Source organism: Mesocricetus auratus, unplaced genomic scaffold (assembly GCF_017639785.1).
Source record: "Mesocricetus auratus isolate SY011 unplaced genomic scaffold, BCM_Maur_2.0 Super-Scaffold_100047, whole genome shotgun sequence".
Classification (NCBI taxonomy): Eukaryota; Metazoa; Chordata; class Mammalia; order Rodentia; family Cricetidae; genus Mesocricetus; species Mesocricetus auratus.
The window spans coordinates 5275237-5296103 of record NW_024429224.1 but is presented as its reverse complement, the minus strand read 5'-3'; the positions used below and the strand labels follow the sequence as shown (position 1 = coordinate 5296103).

The 20867-nt window shown below is 53.7% G+C and overlaps 1 protein-coding gene across 3 annotated transcripts; it reads right to left on the bottom strand.

The window, feature by feature from the left end:
• Positions 1–15: 15 nt before the first annotated feature.
• Phf19 (PHD finger protein 19) lies at positions 16–19482 on the bottom strand. 3 transcript variants are annotated; one of them, XM_013122058.3, is made up of 15 exons: positions 19351–19482; positions 17061–17261; positions 16645–16726; positions 11906–12001; positions 11435–11535; positions 10744–10892; positions 9572–9667; positions 8779–8847; positions 8570–8690; positions 6337–6404; positions 5648–5809; positions 5041–5128; positions 4316–4401; positions 3325–3420; positions 16–2330 (listed from the first exon to the last, which is right to left on the bottom strand). In XM_013122058.3, the coding sequence occupies exons 2-15, from the start codon at positions 17244–17246 to the stop codon at positions 1988–1990; spliced, it is 1743 nt and encodes a 580-aa protein (XP_012977512.1). In that variant the 5' UTR covers positions 17247–17261; positions 19351–19482; the 3' UTR covers positions 16–1987. The 3 variants fall into 3 exon arrangements, with proteins under 3 accessions (XP_012977512.1, XP_021089716.1, XP_040591610.1); XM_021234057.2 differs by lacking the exon at positions 19351–19482 and adding an exon at positions 18470–18656; XM_040735676.1 differs by lacking the exons at positions 16–2330; positions 3325–3420; positions 4316–4401; positions 5041–5128; positions 6337–6404 and having other exon boundaries at positions 5654–5809.
• Positions 19483–20867: the final 1385 nt, after the last annotated feature.

Sequence of the window (20867 nt, the reverse complement as noted above, 5' to 3'; positions counted from 1 at the left end):
CACGCTTACACTGTAAACCAGACAACAATTATAATTTTAATATAACAAATATTAAAAGCAGCAATTCAAAACCAAAATCTTTTCAAAGGTGCACAGGGTTATACTGTCAGTTGCCAGTAATGCAGCCATTATCTGTGGGAGTGAAATGCTGGTATGAGGGGTCAGGTGACCTGCTCAGGCCTTGTGCCCAGTTTCCCAATGGAACAAGCACCTCCTCTCCTGCCCCTCAGACCCAGCAGGGGAAGGCAGACAGCCAGCCTTGCTCTCTGGTTCTCTGAGCAGCCTGGAAAGCAGATGTTGGAGGTTGGCATGCTCGCTGAGGCCAACAGGAAGCCACAAATTGACCCCAGTTCCCACACTCCTGCTGGCCTGGGAGTTGGCTTCCCAACTCTCCTTCACCTGGCCCCACCTGGGTATCTCAGTGGCAGCAGCTGGGAGACTGAGAATGGGGACCAGTGCCATCTGCTCATCCTTGCCTGAGACAAGACAGGGAAGCAGGAGGAAATGGGCGGCTGTGTCCAGAGTGAGAGGCGCTACCCCTTTGTAAGGCACTACAGTTGGTTTAAGGCAAGGGCCATCTAACCTACTCCTGGGACCCCCTGAGTGCTCTCAGACAGATGTGGAGGGGTCAGGCCTCGTCATGGAAATATCTGCCCCTCTAATATAGGTCTGATGCTCCCATGCTGCCCATCTCCTCCTTCTGACTGGCAGCCTGCAAAACCCTGCTAAAGTCACAGCAGCAGTCAGGGGACTGGTCCCAGTCTGCTGCCCCTGCCTCCCACCCCAAAGGCACTTCTTTCTGCTTTCCAACAAGTCAGTCAGTTTCTAATACTTCTGCAGGCCACTTAAGGGCTCCTTGCCTACCTCCTAACTTTGGTTTCTCTCCAGATGGGGCTGTTTGTCCATTTTAAGGGTTCTATTTACTACCATCAAGGACAAAGACTTCCTTTCTGAAGGGAGGGAATGAGTCAGGTCCTTGAAAAACCCCAGCCTGTCCCCAAAGTGATTGTCAGTTACAGAGTGAGGCGGGTGCTCTCCAGGAGAGGGGTGTCTTTTGTGCTTCTCTGTGGGGGTCAAGGCTGGTTTATAGCCAGAGGGCAAGAGTTTGTTTTTCACATTTAATTGCAGCATGTATCCCTGGAAGAGGCCAAGGACAGGAACCAGGGTACCCAGAGGGAATGTGACTGGTGTGTGTGTGTGTGTGTGTGTGTGTGTGTGTGTGTGTGTGTGTGTGTCCGTCCACACAGTGGTATGGTGTTAGACTATGATGGGTCTGGAATTTAGTCTGACCTGGCTTCGCTCCCCATCATTTCCTTTGAGGTCTAAGTGTTTAAGAACAAGGCCAGGCTCCACTCCTTGACAACAGTGAAGGGTTATTGCTGGAGACAAACCTCTGGGACCCTGTGGTCTTTCCTGTGAGCATCAGTAAAGGACCCTGATGCTGGTTCCTTCAGCAGAGACCCAGCTCATCACTCCCCAGGGTCAGACACCCCTACCTTCCCGGCATTGGGGGTGTCGGTGAGAAAGTAGAAGACCCTCAGTGTGGGGTTCCTCTCTCACGCTGTGGCCCCAGTGAAGGCTGTCCAGTGCGGAACAGACGGAATGTGCATGAGGGGGACGGGTGGTGACACAGCGCACCCGGGAGGGTTAAAAACATAGAACTGGGCATCGTAAAAATCAGATTCAGGCCTCAGGGTCATGAAGGGTCACATCCAGGGTACCTTGGAACCAGAGGGACTAACAAACAGTTTGAGGGCTACGGAGTGTATGGACAATGAGAAAGTCAGCGGGGTCTGGACACAGGCAATCAATCAGTACAGCAGCACGCAGGCCTTGGCCTGGCGGGCAGCAGGCAGGGCAGATAGCCAGGCCCTTCCGGCCCTGTCCTGCTTCCCTCCACCACCCCAGCAGGGAGAAAACAGGGAGCCAATGGCTTCGTCTGCCCCTCCTTTGGTTTCCAGGGATCTAGACAGCTCCTGAGGGGTAATCAGTAAGGGGTAGTCCCTTCCCATTCCAACAGGTACTGAACTTTGCCCTCTAGCGTGACCCTCCGAGCCAACACTTGATACTTCTCCCCACAGGCCAACCGTCCAGCTGCACCAAAGTAGTTGGTGATAGATGACTTGAGGTGGGACAAGGAGGAGTCATCTTCACTGATGCTTTCCAACGTGTGGCTGTCAATGCCTTCGTCTGGGGGCTCAGGGCCCAGAGCTCCCTCTGCACTGCTGTCTGAGGGGCAGCGTCCATCCAGCTCGGCCGCCTGGCGCTTTGCCCGCAGGGGCATGTATGCTTTGGCTGCCAGCTTCCTCTTGCGGCTGCCTACCGTCCATCTGTATCAGGAGGGGAAAAGGGATGAGTTGGAACAATCATTAGATGCCTCACCCCCGAGAGTCTCTTAGGTACCAGGCGGGACTGGTGTTCTTAGGTACCGTGCCAGATCCTGGGCATGAATTGAATTGCTGGAACTTCACAGTAGTCCTTTAATAGGGAAACTGAGGCTCCAGAGAAGAAACCAGCTAGAGAACAGAGACCAGGAGTCAAACCTGGGTGTGCTCAACTTAAATAGCACATGTTCTTTGTATCTGAAAGGGTGGTTTGTGCATGCTTCTAAAGTCCCAGAGTGCAAAGGCCTTGTTGAGGCTGCCTGGTTTTTTGTATGAGCTGGATTAGCTACACAGGGAAAGGAACTGAAGGACCTGTACCACACAGGCAGGGTATTAGCAAAAAGGTCTCAGAGACAAGCTGCATGGTAACGGATGCTGAGACATGGCCGCCATGACCTGAAGCACTAGTGAGAAACCCAGAAGCAGGAAGACTAGGGGGGTGATAGATAGCTCAGTAATAGGGCACTTCTCCAGTATGTATGAAGCCTGGGTTTGATCCCTAGAATCCAATTTAAAGCTACAGAGGCAACAGCAGAGAAGGGCAGCCAGTCCCCGGCATACAAATCAGACAGCCAGGAACTGAGACTAGGAGCCCTGTGGTCTGAGGCACAGACTCACACAGTCATAGCACACAGAGACCAAGACGCCCAGAATGAAGAGGACTCTGGTCAAACAGCCCCAGAATTGGATTTCTTGATTAGAGGCATCACACAGCTATCAGGCAAAGGACGTCCCAAGTGGAAGGGACCACAACACCTTAGCCTCCACGCTGGTGGAGGGTCCAGAGCAGACTCAGTCACAGGCCACCAGCACCCCTCACCCACCTCTCTATCCATCTCAAGACCTGGAAGTGCAGAATGTGTCTTCCTACAGCGGTGGGGAGTGGATGGGCTGGGGACCGCTGTCCCTGCAAAGCTCTGGGCAGGCCCGGGAAGCTCACCTGGAGTCATAGGAGAGGCTGGTGGAGGCAGAGCCCGAGGTGCTGGCCGCGTCAGTGGAGTCCACGTCCGAGAAGACGGTCTGGCCCGAGCTGGCACTGAGAGGGAGAGAGGACAAGCCTGCTGCTGGACTGCCTCAGGGCCAGCCAGGCCCTCAGGGTCCCCTGGAGCAGAGGAGTCTTCTCTCTGCCAAGCTGCTTGCCCCAGGCCTGCCTGTTTTATTCCCCCCCCACTTAGTCTTCAAAGTTGGGAGTAAAAAAGAAAAATCTGGCCAGGCGTTGGTGGCGCACGCCTTTAATCCCAGCACTCAGGAGGCAGAGGCAGACGGATCTCTGTGAGTTCGAGGCCGGCCTGGTCTACAGAGCAAGTTCCGGGACAGCCTCCAAAGCAATACAGAGAAACCCTGTCTTGAAAAACCAAAAAAGAAAAAAGAAAACAAAAACAAAAACAGAAAAGAAATTTAGCTAATGCTGCATAGTTAGAACTGGTAAGCATGGACCAGAGTTCCCATCTGACTCTAAGTCCCCCACTTCCTGCTCCATGACCAGTGAACAGCATGACATGGTCTTCGGCGATTTGGGGAGTAAAGTAAAAGATAAAATTCTTGCCCTTGAATTACCCCAATATGGATGCTATGAGCTCTAAGCAGGCTTCCAATACAGCCTGGGAAGGCCAGTGGGGGCTTCCTGAAGGAAGCTGTATCCTGAATTTTCGGATGGGGGAGGGCAGGGCACAGACCTCAGTGGAGTCACAGGTAAGAGGGTAGCCATGGCTCTACCAGTGTGGGGTGTGAGGCAGGAGAGGCTGTAGGGAGCTGGGACTGTGGTCAAGGCTTTGCAGGGCAGGGGGCTGCAAGCTGTGTGCAACAGATTCTCAGGCAGCCCAGTGCACACTGGGCCATTTAACTGAAGTTTCAGAAGGCCCGAGAAGAGAGTGTCCACACCCTCGGGATGAGAGGAGTGTCCCCCCCTTCACCTCTAGAGTAGAAGGTACCTTTTTAAACTCTGAATTTCATCCAGGGTGAAGTCGAATATACTGGCCAGGTGGTGGTTGGTGCTCCAGGCGGAAGTAAAGTCACTCTATAGACATCACAGAGACAGGGTCAGTCACGGGACAAGGGGACAAGCAGCCCTTCCCGCAGCTGAGGGGCATATGCAATGGCTGCTACTCAACCAGGACCGCCAACTGACCCCTCGGGTAAAACCTGCCACTCCTCTTGACTCTAAGCTGTCACCAGAGCTCCAAGTCACCCTGGTTTCCAGTCCCGACCTCCTCTCCAGCCACCCAGCCTTCCATCTATCTCTCTGGGCCTCCGTTGCCTCCACTGCAAAGCTCAGAGCCTGCCTTACTCAGAGGTCACGGGGAGCACAGACTCAAAGCTGTTGTGAAAGTTATCGCAGCAGGTAAAGCGGGGGGTGCAGAGGCATTGTGAGCGCTAGGAGAGGATAGTGGAGGCAGGGACATATGCTGAAATGGACGGCTCTAGGCTGGGCGACGTCTAGAGAGCTGCCGCCCCCACACAGCCCTGTGTTGCCCAGGGTATTATCTACCCCCACCCCGCCCATGTGTTCGCAGGAGCATTCGCTCGCGGTAGATGTGCCCCATAGCGGTCTTGGAGTACTCCTTGGGTCTGGGGACAGCATCGGGGACAGTGCAGGACCCCCAATGCGTGCCGTCCCTGCACGTAGGACTGGAGAATAAGAAAACCGGGAACTAACACTGGGAATAGCGTCTTCCAGCAAAAACTTTGATCTTTTTCTTCTACAGACTCGCCTTTTCTGCTGCTGGGATTCATGAGGCAGCAAACTGCGGAGACAGAAAAGGGAGAGGGCGGCCTAGTCAGAGCTGGAGGGGCCGGGATGAGGCTGAGTCAGAGGCCTCAGGAGTGCTGGAGTTGGGGGCAGTGTGGGGTCAGGAGGGTTCGGGCAGGGCAGAAGGAGCCGGGGAGGTAGGCATCCTCCAGGGCAGCGAATGTGAGTGGGTTTAGACCTTTTCCAGAAAGGTCCCTCTTTGCCCCAGTGCCCCTAGACAGGAAGCTGTGCCCAGCCAGGAGAACGAGGCCACGTCGTACACTTCTGTGGCCTCTGCCCAGTCCTAATGCAGCAGGGCTGGGTCCCAGGATCAGGAAGTGAGGGGCCTCTGAGCTTTCCACTAGCCCTTCCAGGGTGCCTATGGCTGGACCCTGCTGGGTCTAGGGACCCCAGGCTTACGGCGGTACTGCCACACCGCCCGGGCCCATTGCGTAGCCTTCTGCCATCTGCGGGAGCTGGGAGCTTGGTCAGAGAACCCAGGCTGGCTGTAGCCACAGCCTCCGCCAGCACTGACCCAGGCTTGCTCTTTCCTCTCTTCCGGAGCAGCTCAGAGGTCCCTCTCTCACTTGGCATCAGCCCCCTGTCGGGAAGCAGCTTTCCTGGAGGGGCGGGTGGGACACGGATGCGCAGGCGGAAGATACACTTCTTCTTCTTAATCTCCTTGCCACACAGGAACCTGGGGTGGGCGGGAAAGAGGCGGGGCCATCAGCTGAGCCTCTGAGAGTGGGAGAGCCGAGCCGGTAACCACCAAGGCCATCGGCCTCCCTGCCCTCAGAATGAATTCAGTCCCCAGCTGAGAACGTGGCCCACCCAGCGCCTCCCTGCTTCCTGCACGTACTCCTGCTGACCGGGTGTGTGTGTGTGTGTGTGTGTGTGTGTGTGTGTAAAACAAAAAGCAGAGAGGACAGGAAAAAAAAGTTCTGGATACACCAGGTGTGGTGCAGCACATAGGAGGCTTTGCAAAGAAAGCCTCTTGGATGATTTCACTCCCAGGATTGAGAGTGGGAAGGAGGAGGAGCCAGGTATGGAGCACAGCTGAGCGGGGGAGACAGCAGGAGGAGCCAGGCAGGGAGCACAGCTGAGCGGGGGAGATACAGGAGGAGGAGCCAGGCAGGGAGCACAGCTGAGCAGGGGAGACATGGTGGGAGACCTTTAGATTGAGACCTCACCTGTCAGGACCTCTCCCTCCCTCCCTGCACTCACCGACTTTTGTAACTGTTGAGAGCATTGAGGAGATGCGGTCCTCGATCTGTCACAGGGGTGCTGGTGAGCTATGGGAAGCAGGCCAGCAGGATGGTCAGCCCCACACATGGGGCATCTGAGGATGCACTATCCTGACCCCCCTCACACCCGCCCACTGCTGCCATCGCGTGCTGCAGTGTGCTCCAGGTGAGAGCCGCTGACTTACAATCTCTTTCCCTCTCTGAGCTCATCTTCCCACCTGTAATGCAGAGGAAACCTCCTGGCCCCAATGATTCAGGGCTGTGGCTGTAGCCCAGTGGGAGACAGCTTGTCTGGTCACGCACAAGGCCCTGGGTTCATTCCTCATTGCTGCTTTAAAAACATCCACACTCGCCAGGTGTGGTAATGCATGCCTTTAATCCCACACTCGGGAAGCAGAGACAGGGGAATCTCTGTGAGTTTGAGGACAGCCAAAGCTACATAGAGAAACCCTGTCTTGAAAAACCAAAAACCAAACCAAAACAAAAAGCCAACAACAAAAACCCAAACAAGTAAACAACCCCCCAAAGAAACAAACAAAAAGACACAAAGACAAGCCAACAAACAAACAAACCGTCCACACTTTTGACCAGTAATGCCACCCTATGAGATCTATGATTCAGGTAAAGTATGGGTCATGAATGAGATTTGGCACACAGAAATGTGTCCAGCCTGGGAGAATATCAGTGCAGTCATTTAAAAGGTTATAAAAACACCAATAATCTGGGACAGCTTAACACTAACCAAAAAGAGATGATCTAAAATAGCATATTTTGCTTTGTATAAACCATAAAAAAGTGGAGGAATAGGATATACCCATACTTTATTTCTAGTTATTTCTGAGTAGTGACAGTAGGGATCTTTTAAAAGTATACTTCTGTTTTGATAATTTAAAATTTTCTTTCTACTAGAGATGTATTTTTAAAAAAAGCATTTATTTGTATTTCATGAGTGTTTACCTGCATGTGTGTATGTGTACCATGTGTATGCAGTGCCCATGGAGGCCAGAAGAGGGTGCTGGACCCCTGGAACTGGAGTTACAGAAGGGTATGAGCTGCCATGCATGTGATGGGAATGGAACCTGGCTGGATCCTTGGTCAGGCAGCACAAGTGCTCTTAACTGCTGAGTCATCTCTCTAGCCTCTATGCATAATTCTTTATAAGTCAGAAAAGTTATTAAAAATACCAACTTTAGCCGAGCGTTGGTGGTGCAGGCCTTTAATCCCAGCACTCGGGAGGCAGAGGCAGGCGGATCTCTGTGAGTTCGAGGCCAACCTGGGCTACAGAGCGAGTTCCAGGACAGTCTCCAAAACAATACAGAGAAACCCAGTCTCGATAAACAAAAAACAAAAACAAAAAAATAAACAAAAAAGCCAACCCTGTGGCTCAGTGGTTAAGAGCAATCATTCTTGCGGAGGGCCTGATTTTGATTTCTACCACCAACATTTGTAACTCCAGTTTCAGGGGACCCAACACCTTCTTATAGCATCTGTAGTCACCAGGCACACATGCGGTGCACAGATACGCACATTTGCAAAACACTCATTCACACTAAATAAATTAAAAACAACACCGACTCTATCCGAAAAGGCTTTCTGTGTCTTACAGCTTTCCAGACACTATAAATGGAGACATTATACGCAACTGCATGCCACACATAAGAATTACCTATTTGGGTTATTTTTTTTTAAGCCAGCCCAAGGACCCTTGTTTGTTTTTTTCAGCTCTGTCCCATCAAAGAAGGGTTGGGCAGTCAAGTGGGAGACATCTCATTTTGTAGCAGCAAAGAGAACTCTGAGGGTGTGGTTAGGGCAGAGGTCTCTGTAGCCCCACAGGAGTGGTTAGGCTGCCTTCCAGCTCTGACAGTTTCCAAGTCTGTTAGTTAGAGGCCCCTGGAAACCCAGAACAGAGCAAGACCAACGGAAAACAAACACACTGTGTTTTTCAACCTAGCCAGCAAATCTGCGGTGCCCCAAATACCTTAGCAGAGAGTCCCATTCAGCCACACTTGCTGCAATGCCCTGGTTCCCTGAAGCTGAGTTAGTGAGGTCCCAACTGACCACTGCCCAAAATGGAGATCAGAAAGCCCCTTCCCTGCACAGGCTCAGTAGCTTTTACTTAAAGAACTGCACTCCAGGGTGAGACTCAGGGATTGACAGAGTCCTGCTCTGAGTGACCCTGTGCAGGTGTCTCTGGCACCTGGGCCTCTACATACCTTGCCAAGCTGCAGGAGCTCCCAGTGGTGATTGACAAAGGCCAGAATCTCCTCAAAGTCAAAATACTTCTTCTTGCTCTGTACTCCCAGGTTATAGAGGGCCAGGTGAACTATGTCCACCCTGAGCAAGAGGCAAGGGCCAAGTGAGGGTCAGGGTAGAGGGCAGAGGGCAAGGGAGGAGCTGGTAGGGATAGGTCCCATCCACTCACCATCGCAGGGGCAGCCTCTCGATATACTCTGGGCCTTGATTACACACGGAGCACAAGAACAGGTAGAACCTGGGGGTAGGTGAGCAGGGGCTGAGATGGGAGAGCACCTGACCCTCAGCCTAGACCATCCCTCTCATTCCCACCTGTCTTCTCATGGTCAGCATCCACTCCTGGGCTGTCAGCCTCTAATCAGTGGAGGGGACAGGACCAAGGAATGCATCTATCCCTGACCCCTCTCCAAATATCACTGTCCTAGAGTTCAGCTCCATTCATAGAGAGGTTGGGCTGTAGTGGTCACCACTGTCTCTTCCCTCTCTCCCTGTCTCTCCTTCTCTCTCTCTGTCTCACACATGCTTGCACACACACATGTACACACACGCATGCCAGTCACCAGCCAAGATTTAAAAAGCATAATATTTGATTTGGCATGTATAATGCCTCCCATTAGCTTAGCCCTACTAATTAGAAACCATCTATTTCCCTCATGGCTTCTATGGTACCTTCTGGTAAGGCTAAGGTAGAGACTCTCCTCCCTGAGACATTTGTAGAGCCTGGAGTTTAGTGAAGGCAGGAGTTTGCTTAAGGCACCACACAAATCAGTGGTAACTAAGCATGTAGCCGAGTGTGTTGCTTTATCATCTCCTGGCCCAGCATAGCCAGGGTCCCTTTTATCTTGAGCTGTCTCCTGTAGATAAGCATACACAGCCTATCACAGACCTCCTTTGTATGAACCTGGCAGATAACCTGAGGTTGCTGCTACCACCCCTGTCCCCCACCCCCGATCAGCACGTACCGGTCTCCAAACATCATAGGCTCATTGAGGCACTGGGTGCAAGCTTCATGGAACCACTGCCTGCACCGGTAACACTGCAGCATCCGCAGGTACCACCTGGAGACAAGAAGAGTCAGGCCAGCCACGGCACAGCCCAGCACGGTCTAGCAGAAGAAACACTGGCCCCAGCCCTGACGAACAGGGTTAATGCGCAGATTCCTTGGTCGGTTTCACTTCAGAAGAGCCTTTTGGAAGCACATTTTTTTTCTTTTTTCGAGACAGGGTTTCTCTGTATTGTTTTGGAGGCTGTCCTGGAACTCCCTCGGTAGACCATGCTGGTCTCGAACTCACAGAGATCCACCTGCCTCTGCCTCCCGAGTGCTGGGATTAAAGGCGTGCACCACCAACGCCGGCTGTATTTTTTTTTTTTTTGAAGAGAACTGCCCCAGCAAACATTGAGAAGCACCGGCTTACTAATGCATACAGGGTTCTGTATACTGTTTTCCATCGGGTCATTCATCGGCCTCCCAGCGCACACTGGGAAGCTCATGAGCGATTAAGGTAACTAAACCTATTTGAGAGATGAAACAGCTCAAATGGAATAGTTCAGAGCCCAGCTGGGCTTCCAGGCAACCTCCACACCATCAGAGCAGGCTCTCAGACTCAGGGCAGGGGAAGGGGCGGTCTGCCTTTAAGGCCCCTAGGCGATTCTCCTGGCTCTTCTCGGTACCAACTTGCCTTATCGCGGCTGTTCGCCCACCGGACCACTCTGGGTCTCCCTCCCGAAGCCCCATCTTCCTGCAGAGAGGCACGGCCCCAACACTAGGATCTACTCTCCCTAATGTGACATCGGGGATCCGCCTCTTCAAGGCCTGACACTGAGCCTTCGCCCTGCGGCTGCCACTCCGGGTCCATCCCTCCAGATCCCGCCTTCACAGCCTGACACTCAGACCCTGCCCCTAGCCTGACACCAAGGCCCCGCCCCGCGGCTGTCACTCCAGGCCCGCCCCTCCAGACACTCAGGTTCCACCCCCAGCTGTCACTCCGAGCACGCCTCTTCAGAGCATGCCACTCAAGCCCCGCCCCTCGGCCTGTCACCCAGGCCGCGCCCCCCTGGCTGTCACTCGCTGCGCCCGCCCGTCAGCCCACCGGGGAGCCCGGGTCGCCTGCACCTGCCCCGCCCTGGGCCTTACTCTCCAGGCCCGCCGCAGTAGCAGTAGCATTGCTGCTGGTTGGTGCGATGCGGCGAGTCCCACTCGAGCTCCTCGGGCTGGTAGGACAGCACCATCTTCACAGCCTGCAGCGTCCTGGCGATGGCGCCTTTCTTCAGAGCACCGCCTTTCTGGGGAAGGGGGGGAATAGGGCCCAGGTCACCAACAACACCTGTTAGCATACAGTTATCAGGAGAAACGCCGCCAGGTTTGGGGAGATCCAGGCGCTCTATGAGCGTCCGAAAAGCAAGGAGATTTTTTTTCTCGACACTCTATGAGCGTCAGAAAAGCAAGATTTTTTTCTCGCCAATCCTGAACCCATCCTCTGTCCCCCTCCAAGATATTAACAGCATCAGCAGTAACTAGCACAACACAGACAATAATTAACCACGTATAAGGGGCATGTACATAGAGTTGTGTTTTACTAGCAAATCACCCATTATTGGGTGCCCCGTTTATGGATGGGAAAACTGAGGTTTAGAGAGGCTCTGCAATCTGGCGTAGGACAGAGAGCTAGTGGGTGGCAGAACATCCCGTGTCTCCAAAGCCGGAGGAGTGGAGTTAGCTCCTCTGCCTGGAGTACAGGGTCAGTGATGGGGGCTCTGGCCTGGGGCTAGGGAGGCTCAGGTCTGCTGACGTGGGAGGCAGGGACTGGCAGAAGGGGAGTGCTCACCCTCACAGCCAGTGCGAAGATGCAGCGTCGGCAGAACCACGGAGAGAGGAGGGGGCGGTTGGCGCTGCCTGCCATGGGGATGTGGCACTGCTGGTGGTAGCCTGTGGCGAAGGAGGGAGTGGCGAGTTACTCATAAGGAGGTGGTGGCCCAAGGCTACCCGGCCAAGGGCAGCGAGGCTAGCAGAGCTACCGCACTGCCTGCCGGCTTCCATGGCGCTGTCTGGTAGTACCCACCCAGGAGCCAGGCTGGAGAGCCACCGAGGGACTAAAACACAGTACTGGCCACTTCAAGAGGAGCCAAGGACGGCCTTCAGGGCCTCCCCCAAACTGCATATCTCAACTTTCCCCAAGGCTGGAGATGCCCGGAGATGCTCTCAGGGACAGAAGGGGACATAAGAAACCAGATGGGACCTCAGCAAGGGAGTGGGGGAGGGGCCCACTAGCTACGGCCTTCTCTGTTCACCCACTCACCCAAGCCACACTTGCCACAGATGAGGATCTCGTTCATCGGCCCTGATGTCTTCCCTAGGCAGATGTCACACTTGGGCTCCTCTCCAGGAACACCGGCTGAAAAAGAAGAACTATCCACTCAGGCCCAGCTCACATCATCAAGAAAAAAGTCAAAGTCATAGACTGTGAGGGAATCCAAACATGGAAATGGCAGGAAGCTCATAGGTCCCCTACTAGGAAACTTAATTCTGGTGTTTAGCTAAATTGACACAGTGTCGATTTGCCCTCTAAATATATTTATATCCATAGACAGTTACTACTCAGCCTTAACCAGAGAGGTGTCTGTTTCCTGTGAGCTGCAGAGAAACAGCAGCACAGAATGCTGAGAATAACTGACTGTCGAGGGTTCAGCTCTAAAGAGGGCATCTATGCCACACTCTTCCATGGAACATTGGGGAAGAATGAAATTTAAGAGCTGGAAGACAAATAAGGGCTGTGAATTGCTATTGGACATGGCATGGCCATCCTGAACTGTTGTTTTTTTTTTTTTTTTCCCCTTCTTTCCAAGACAGGGTTTCTCTGCGTAGCCCTGGATATCCTGGAACTCACTGTGTAGACCAGGCAGGCCTCCAACTCACAGAGTTCCACCTGCCTCTGCCTCCCAAGTGCGGTATTAAAGGTGTGCACCACCACCGCCTGGCACAATCACGACCTCTTTTTTTTTTTTTTTTTTTTTGGTTTTTCGAGACAGGGTTTTTCTGTGGCTTTGGAGGCTGTCCTGGAACTTGCTTGGTAGTCCAGGCTGGTCTCGAACTCACAGAGATCCGCCTGCCTCTGCCTCCCGAGTGCTGGGATTAAAGGCGTGTGCCACCAACGCCCGACCAATCACGACCTCTTAATAGCTGCAGATGACTACCTTGAGTCTGCACAAGAATGGGCCACATACTGATGGCATAGGGGCTCCATCCCTTGTGCTGAACCATTTCCTATGGGTACATTTTGGGGGATAAAGAATCATTATCTTCAGTTATTGTACCCGTTGATGACCCCACTGGGCTCCAGTGGGTAATCCCAATACAATAGCCATAGATATGACCCTGATTACATCAAATGTGTCATACAACCAGTCTACATCCGGGAAAGGGGCAGATGGAGAGGAGGGAGGAGGCGATGGGGTAGGAGGGAGAGCAGGGGGAGTTGAGGAGAGTGTAACAGGAATGTATACTGTACATGCATGAAACTTTCAAGGACAACTTAGTTATTAAAACAATAATTCTAAAAACCATAGAGCAAGGGTCTGAACTTCGGCTGTGTGCTGGGCTTCCCAACAGGCCCCGAAAGCTGCCTTACTGAACCTTCGTAGACGGGGAAACTGAGGCTCAAGGAGTTAAGGTCCTTGCTTAGACATTAAGTAGGAGAGTGGAATGCAAACTGAGCTGTCTCACAGCTAATTCTTTGCTCTTTTGACCACATCTGGTTCCCTCCAGCTATTCCAACTTGCTTTGTTAAACATTTCTTATGTTAAATGACATTTGAAACACTTATTGTTGGATGATAATGTATTTTATAAACTTCATGCTGTCATCAATTGTGAACTCACAGGCAATCCTGTTTAAACTATATTCTCCCCCGCATCTCCTCCTGGTATTTCAAGTCAAGACCCAGGCATCCATTCCTTTTTCTCTAGCCATCTCAGATCAGAGCCCTTTTCAAACGCACCGCATAGCCTTTATTGTACCTAAAGTTACTTTTATTTCCAAAGGCCTAACAAATTAAAATGTCCTTACAATTTTGTGTTCCGAATCAAGATCCAAAGTCCAGACACGGTGACCGGATTAACTTGTTTAGTTTATTTTGGAGCTAGGGTTCTGACCCGGGGCCTTGCTTGTTGGGTACACTCCCTGCCACTGAAGCAAACCCCAGCCCCAGAGCTATAGAATGGCTTTTCATTCGCCTCCTCTATGTTTTTTCATGTGGGTCTTCCATTAAGGAACAAATATATTTTTATATCGGAAGTATTTGCATGATTATGTTAAATGTATCTTTTCCTTTTGAGGGGTGCAATGTGCTAAGCATGAAACCTAAGACTTTGCACATTCCAGGCAAACGGCGGAGCTACTTCCATCCGCTGCCCACAAATACAACTTTTCAGTGTACATACATGCATGCAGGTTCACGTGTGGGCAGGTCACATTGAGCAGGGGCCACCATCTTGGTTTTTTGTTTTTTTGAGATAGTGTTTCTCTGTGTAGCCCTGGCTGTCCTGGAACTCACTCTGTAGACCAGGCTGGCATCGAACTCAGAGATCTACCTGCCTCTGCCTCCTGAGCCGAGTGTGCTAGGATTAAAGGCGTGGACCACCACTGCTAGCTCATTCTGTCTTTTTAGGATGAGGTGTCTCACGAGATCTAGTGTTCCCTGACTAGCCTGACTGGCCAGTGAGCTCCAGGTATCCGCCTGTCTTCACTTCCCCGGAGTTGGGATTATAAGTGTGAACCAGCATGCCGCTTTCTTTGAAAGGTATGTTGGATTATGTGTAAGGGCTTTGCCTGCGTGGATGTGTGTGCACCACTTGTGGGCCTGGTGCCCGTGAGGTACAGAAAAGGGTGTTGGCACTGTAGCCAGTGCCCTCAACTTCTGAGTTATCACCCCATGCCCACTTTCTTATGTGAGTTCTGGGGACCAAACCTGGGTGCTTGTGCGAGCAAGTTAAGTATTTTCACCGAGTGAGCCACCTTCCCGCACTCTCCTTAAATACATTTGAGAGTGATTTAAAAAAAAACTTTAGTACAAGAGGCTTATTGGGGAAGGAGGATTAAAGATCAATAGGCCCCACTGGAGTGGGTCCATGAGAGAGGCAGGCAGGCAGGCAGGCAGGCAGGCAGACAGACAGACAGACCGACAGACCGACATGGTAGAGGCAAGAAACAAGCAAGACAAGAGAAGCAAGGGAGGAAAGAAGAGGCAAGAAGAAGCAAAAATGATTTTTAAATGAATTTCTCGCTGTGGGCCTGTCTGTGTGTGGGTATGTGCACATGAGTGCAGGCGCCACAGGAGGTCAGAGGACAGTAGATTCCCTGAGATGGAGTGACGGGTGACTGTGAGCCACCACATGCGGGTGCTGGGAGCCAAACTCAAGTCCTCTGCAAGAGCAGAGCTTACCCTTAGCCCCTCAAGTACATTTTGCTGTGTTGCTCCTGTTTTGCCACCCCAGAAGGCTGCAAGGAATTTGCTGTTTAGCTTTTTTTTTTAAACGTTCTTTTGAGACACAGTCTTGCTATGTGGCTCAGACAGGCCTTGAACTGGTGATCCTCCTGCCTCATTCTCTTTTGGATGAAGGTTTTGTAAAGGCAGAAATGGCATTGCTGTATCTCTGTGCCCTCAGGCCCCTGATGGGATACAACAGGCAATAGATGTTCAAGGTGTTATTTGTTGACGAAATGGCTCGGTAGTTGCCTTGTTTACACCCATTGCTTAATAAAGTGATACATAGTAGCTGTATCACACCCAGCCTTAAAGGGCGCCAAGAGGTCACTGGCCTGTTGGATGGATATGAGACAAACTGTTCCTGGCTACACCCCTGCGATGCCCCGCCCCTGTGCCTGGTGCACAGTGGGATGCCTCCCAAACCCTGTCAATTTGAAATATCTTTTTTCTGCTGCTGGAATTTTAGGTTTTTCCTAGAAGGGGATGCTCATAGCTTCGGATCCACAGAAAACAGGTGCAGGGTGCAAGGGACTAGAGGAAAGAAACCAGTCTCCCCTGGCCACAGGTTTTTGGAGAAAAATCTTTTTTTTTAAAGACCTACAAACTGACTTAGTCCCGTGACCCATTTGGCCAGCTTCTTGGAATCACCCTTTCCAGTAGCAGATTCTTGGAAACCTCCCTACGTTGCAGTAGCTCTCGGCTGAGCACACTGCGTCATCTAATGTCCCACTGTTCGGTGGAGCCTGGACGTCCCCTGCCTCTTTCAGTTGAAGAAATGTGGACTAAGAAAAGTGGCATCACTGCTAAGGCTCTGTAGATAGATGTGGGACTCGGCTCAGGAACTGCCGCAGTGGACCACATCGGCTCTCTTGAGGGTAAGTGATATTTAATAGGTTTCTTCTCCCGTGTCACAGTTGGTGTTTGGAGTTTCATGAAAAAAGTAAACGGGTATTGTGACTAGGGATGGTGCAAATCTGTCCCGTGTAGCCTGAATGATCCTAACTAGCTGTATCTATAACAGCGTCAGCTGCCTGAAGGCAGGGGTGGTGCCGAAGCCCAGCCCCCTTCCATCCTGAGAGCAGGCCGAGTCCCACCTAGGCATGGCCAATGCATGCTTCCCTGATGTGCGGTGCCCTCACCTCTGCGTCTCAGGGGTAGACATTCCCCACCCACTTCTTCACACGCAGATAGGGGACACAGTTGGCGCCTGTGACTCAACCCCCTCTCCTCGGGCCTCTTCCTCCTCCCTAGCTGTAGGAGACCCAGAGTAGCAGCCAACATTCAGGTAGGACACTAACTGCAGGCCCGAGACCAAGTCCTACACTCTTGGTTCTAATACATGCCTGAGTCCCTCCTCCATCTGCCCTGCCTCCCTCCTGAAGTCTGAGCATTCAGGAGGGGGGGACTGATGTCACACAAGCAGAAACCCGATCATCGCCCCAGGTGGGCCCAGGACGATTGACTGCCCAAGGCCTGGGCTCCATGGACTAGCACAGGTGCCAGGACAAAAGGTGACGAGGACACAGAGAGAGGCACGAAGAACTGACACTCACCGTGCTGTATGTCCTTCCACAGGACCCAGTATTTGGAATTATCTTCAAAAGTCACAAGGCAGCTTTGCTTAGGACTGCTGACCTGAGACAGGAGAGGGAGAAGAGGAGCAGGGCAGCGTGAAACGGGGCAGCAGGGAAAGCAGGGTCTCACCCTCCTCCATCTCCCGCACCTAGGGCCATCAGGGACAGGGTGACAACTGCAAGGGAATGTTTTTAAGGGCAGAAGAACAGGCTAGCATGTCACCCATGTCCCGCCCAGGCTGCTGGTTTGCTTAAGTTCTCTAAAGAGCCTGCTGGGCCACACCAGCCCCTGAGAAGCTCTAGATCCTTCCATGTTCAGCTTCTAGGCACGAGGGACAAGAAGGGCCGAGCAGAGAGAGCCTGAGCCTGGGCCCAGGGGCCAGGGAAGGACTCACCCTCTTGATCTTGCCGAGGTAGTACAGCCCGTCTGTCCACCGGCACAGCACATACTGTCCTTCTGTCAACTTGGACATCAAGTCTCTGAAGTTCTTTTTGGCCTTAGACATGGTCCCCTTGTTGGGGAGGTGGCTGGTGGCACCATAGGCTCCCCCAGTCCCTGGGTCTAGAGCTTGTGTATCCATCAGCTTCTGGTGACACTGGAGGAGAAAGCACAAGATCTTATCTTGCTCCCTGCCCCTGAAACCCGGTAAGGCTTTCAAACACACTGATTGACAGAACGACTCTGGGAGGGAGGCATTATTATCCCATTGTAAGGACAGGGAAACTGAGGAGAGGCAAGGAAAGTGGCTGGCGACCCAGAGGTGAACCACAGCTCACAACGATTCAAGGCGGCTCTGTGTCATACCATGCTGCTTCTCAGAGAGTCGTCTCCCCACCATACCTGGGACGAAGGCCCCACCCATGAATCTGAACCCCAATACCTGTCCCCGGAGGCTGAGGCATTACCCTGTATGCAAGCACTCTGTGGGCTCGGCTCTGAGGAAGCGCACCCTCAAGACTTTGTGTCTCCCCTGAATGTGTTTGGAGAAAACTCTCGGGGTGAACGGGTGTGACATAGCCACGAACCTTTCGTGAGCCCCCTTTCTCAGTTATTCGATGATTTCATGGAAACCAACTCAGGGCATTTAAACCTGCCCATGCTTTTGTCCACGCTGGCTCAAGGGCGTTAAGCTGTTGCCACACCAGCCCCCTGACACACCTGGCTCTCCCCATTTGCTCCCCTTTTCCTGATAACGCTATCATCGTGGCCATCAGCAGCCTTCTCGGGCCGGTGGGCTGCCACGGCGGTTTCTGGTTCAGCCCTGCCCAGCGCCTGCCCTCTACCCCAGCAGCCCTGCCTGCTTCGAGTCCTGTCCTCATCTTTCCCCATCAATGAATTCATCCACCTTCCCCTGAGCCCCTTGCTTGCTACAGCCTGGCACCTGGAGTGAGGAGTTCCCAGGTCTCTCCAGTTTCCCTGCTTCCCCACCTGAATCTCCCCAGACCTTCACTGATGTTAATCGCCTCTCCCCTCTGTGGGTTCACCTGGCACCACACCCCTGCACATACGCTCTCCTAGAGTCAAACACAGCTTCCCTATGGTGCAGTGCGTGGGGACGGCGGGGGCGGTCCTGTTCTGGATCCCTCCCCTTGCCTAGGTGCTGGGCACCTGGCGTCTCGGTCTGCTGACAGGAAGACAGCTCTGGGTGTGTTTTCATGTGAGTGCCTCTTCAGAGACCGAAAGGACACTATCTGTGGCAATGCGCCAGTCCGTATGTGAAACTAAACACACGTGGGCACGTGAGGGGCCCTGGGGGCAATGGGGCACAGTCAGGGTCTTGGCTGTCCAGATGATGGTGTATACCTCCTACTCCAGGGCAGAGGCGCAGGCACCAGGTACAGGCTGGAGTCAGAACTCTTGCCCTCTTCACCAGCGCTTGGCTCCTGGGGCGTTGGGAGGTCCCTGCTTGCTCCGGCCTGGAGCGGACCGGCCTCGGCAGGTTCACAAACTGACATTTCCTCCCCCGCTGAGCTTCTGGGGGCAGGCCGGGTCGCTGCGCCCCCGAGGCCTGGCTGGGCCCCCGGGTAGCGGCCCCCCCACCCCGCCTCCATCCTCCGGGAGCGGGCCCCCGCGGGCTGTGATTGGCTGATTCAAACCCATCGCCACAGAAATGCTTGTTTGCGGGTTCCCGTCGGCGTCCAGTTCAAATCCGCGGCACTGGGCGCGCGGGGCTGGGCTGGGGCAGGAAGCGCGGATGATTCATGCGCCGAGGCCTCTCCAGGGCGGCCGTTGGCTTTTTAAAAGGGTGTTGAGGGGGAGGACCGCTTGCAGCAGTGTCCCCTAAGGCTTCAGGCACCGCTTTCCTCAGTTGCTCCAAATGCAAACTTTCCCAGCTCCCAACCCGTCGTTGCCTGACTTTGGACGTGAGCAAAATCCCAAATGCCCTCCTATCCTCCCTCCATAGCCTCATATGGAAAAGAAAAGACTCGCGGCCACAAACGGAGACCTGTCACCCGCACCCTGCCCTGGGTTGGGGATGTGGCTGGGATTCCCGCTGCCCTGAGGGTACCGCTCCGGCTCCATCTCGGTCCCCATCCCACAAGCGCGCAGCTCCGCAGGACTCCACCCCCCACCCCCGCCCGGGAACTGCAGGACTCAACTTAGTGCTCTAGATGGGGGGTCGTGTGCAGGGATTGGAGCGTGAAACGCGGAGTTTCCCGGGGCGCTCGCAGCGCGGGACTTACCGCGAGGCAGCGCGTCCGCCGGTCCCACTTGGAGTCTGGCCACCAGGCTCATCAGCAGCGGAGGTGCGCTCGGCCCGCGACTGCCCGGCCGAGTGTCCGCCCGTGGGGCCGGGGTAGGGGTCTCGGCGGGGGCGGGGCGGGGCGGGGGCGCCGCGGGGAGGAGGGGACGCGGGGAGGGAGGGGCCGGTGCGCTCAGGAAGGGGCCCCCCGGGCGCGGGGCGCCATCTTTTTCGCGTTTTCCCGCGAATTATTGACGTCCCCGCTTATGTAATTAGCAGGGGCCGCACCGGCTTCGCCATTGGAGCCTGTGGCCGGCGGGGCCCCGCAGCGCCTCACGGGGCCGCCCCCGCTCAGAGAGCTGAGCCGGCACACGCGGAAACACAGCTGCACAAACCCACAGCTCGGAAGGCGTGCGCACAGCACACGCACACAGTTACACCCGGACCCGGGTAGATCGCCCAGCACCTTGATCTTACAGCACTGACATCCCACTCCACCTTTGGGAGACCAGGGCAAGCCTAAGAGAACCAGGCACGGGACACATATACAAGTCACAACGCTCAGAATGATACTATGCCCTCAGCATAGGCTCCCGCGGAACCACGTGTAAGGCACACAAGTCAGCAAGCATAGAGCTCCAACGCATTAACCACAAGACCCACGCGAGCATGCCACCCACGCACTGCAGAGATATAATGCAAAAGAGACAGTCACACACACCACGTGCACAAACACAGCACTTAGGCAAAAAAAAAAAAAAGTAAATTTAGGACAGATCTTGTAGATATGGTTTCAATCAGATAAAATCTTCCTCTGGGAGAAAAGACAGAGTGTCCCCACCCAGACTCACTCTTGGCGCCAGGACTGGAGAAAGTGCTGGCTAACACCCCTTACCCACATTCCTGCCTTCCATCTGGAGGGCCCATTGCACCTGCTACCATGTTGCCTGCAGGCAGTCCTGCAGAGTGAGTGCATCCGTGGGAGCCTTCCCCTCTCACTGTCCGTTTGGCCCTCAGCTCCAGGGGATGCTGGCAGTGCAGCCTGCAGCTCCTGTCTGCCTTCTACCTGCCTCCCAGCTTGAGATACAGGCGTCCTCATCCCCTCACCCCAGGGGCTTCCTGCTCCTCCGGTCTTACTGCCCTCATTCTGGGTCTTTGACCAACAGCAGAACCTACTTATCGTGAGCATCTGTCTCCCTTTTGCTGGGACTGGAAAGGAAGTTGGTAGCAGCCCCATCAGACAGGATCTTCCAGTCTAGAAAGGCCAATTCAAAGGCACCCCCCAGGACCAGACATTTAGCCACCTTCAGCAGGATAACGCCTGTCTGTCCAGGATGCTCTCTAGGCTGGCCAGCAGCACCTTTAGGACTCCAGGAACAGAGACAGCAGAAGCCTGTCTCTGAGCTCACAGGTTGGCACCACCCAACCCTACATGTGAGCCCCTGAGTGAGCTACTTCAGTAGTTGAGCTGTTGGGAAGGTTAGGGGGCTCTGCATGTCCTGTAGAAGGTGAATAGTG

Coding starts and splice junctions, on each gene's coding strand:
- Phf19 (XM_013122058.3), bottom strand. CDS start 17,246: ATGGATACACAAGCTCTAGACCCAGGGACTGGGGGAGCCTATGGTGCC. Junction 5,810..6,336: donor CTCAACAGTTACAAAAGTCG/GTGAGTGCAGGG, acceptor CGCCCACCCCAG/GTTCCTGTGTGGCAAGGAGA. Junction 5,129..5,647: donor AGAGGAAAGAGCAAGCCTGG/GTCAGTGCTGGC, acceptor CTGTCTCCGCAG/TTTGCTGCCTCATGAATCCC.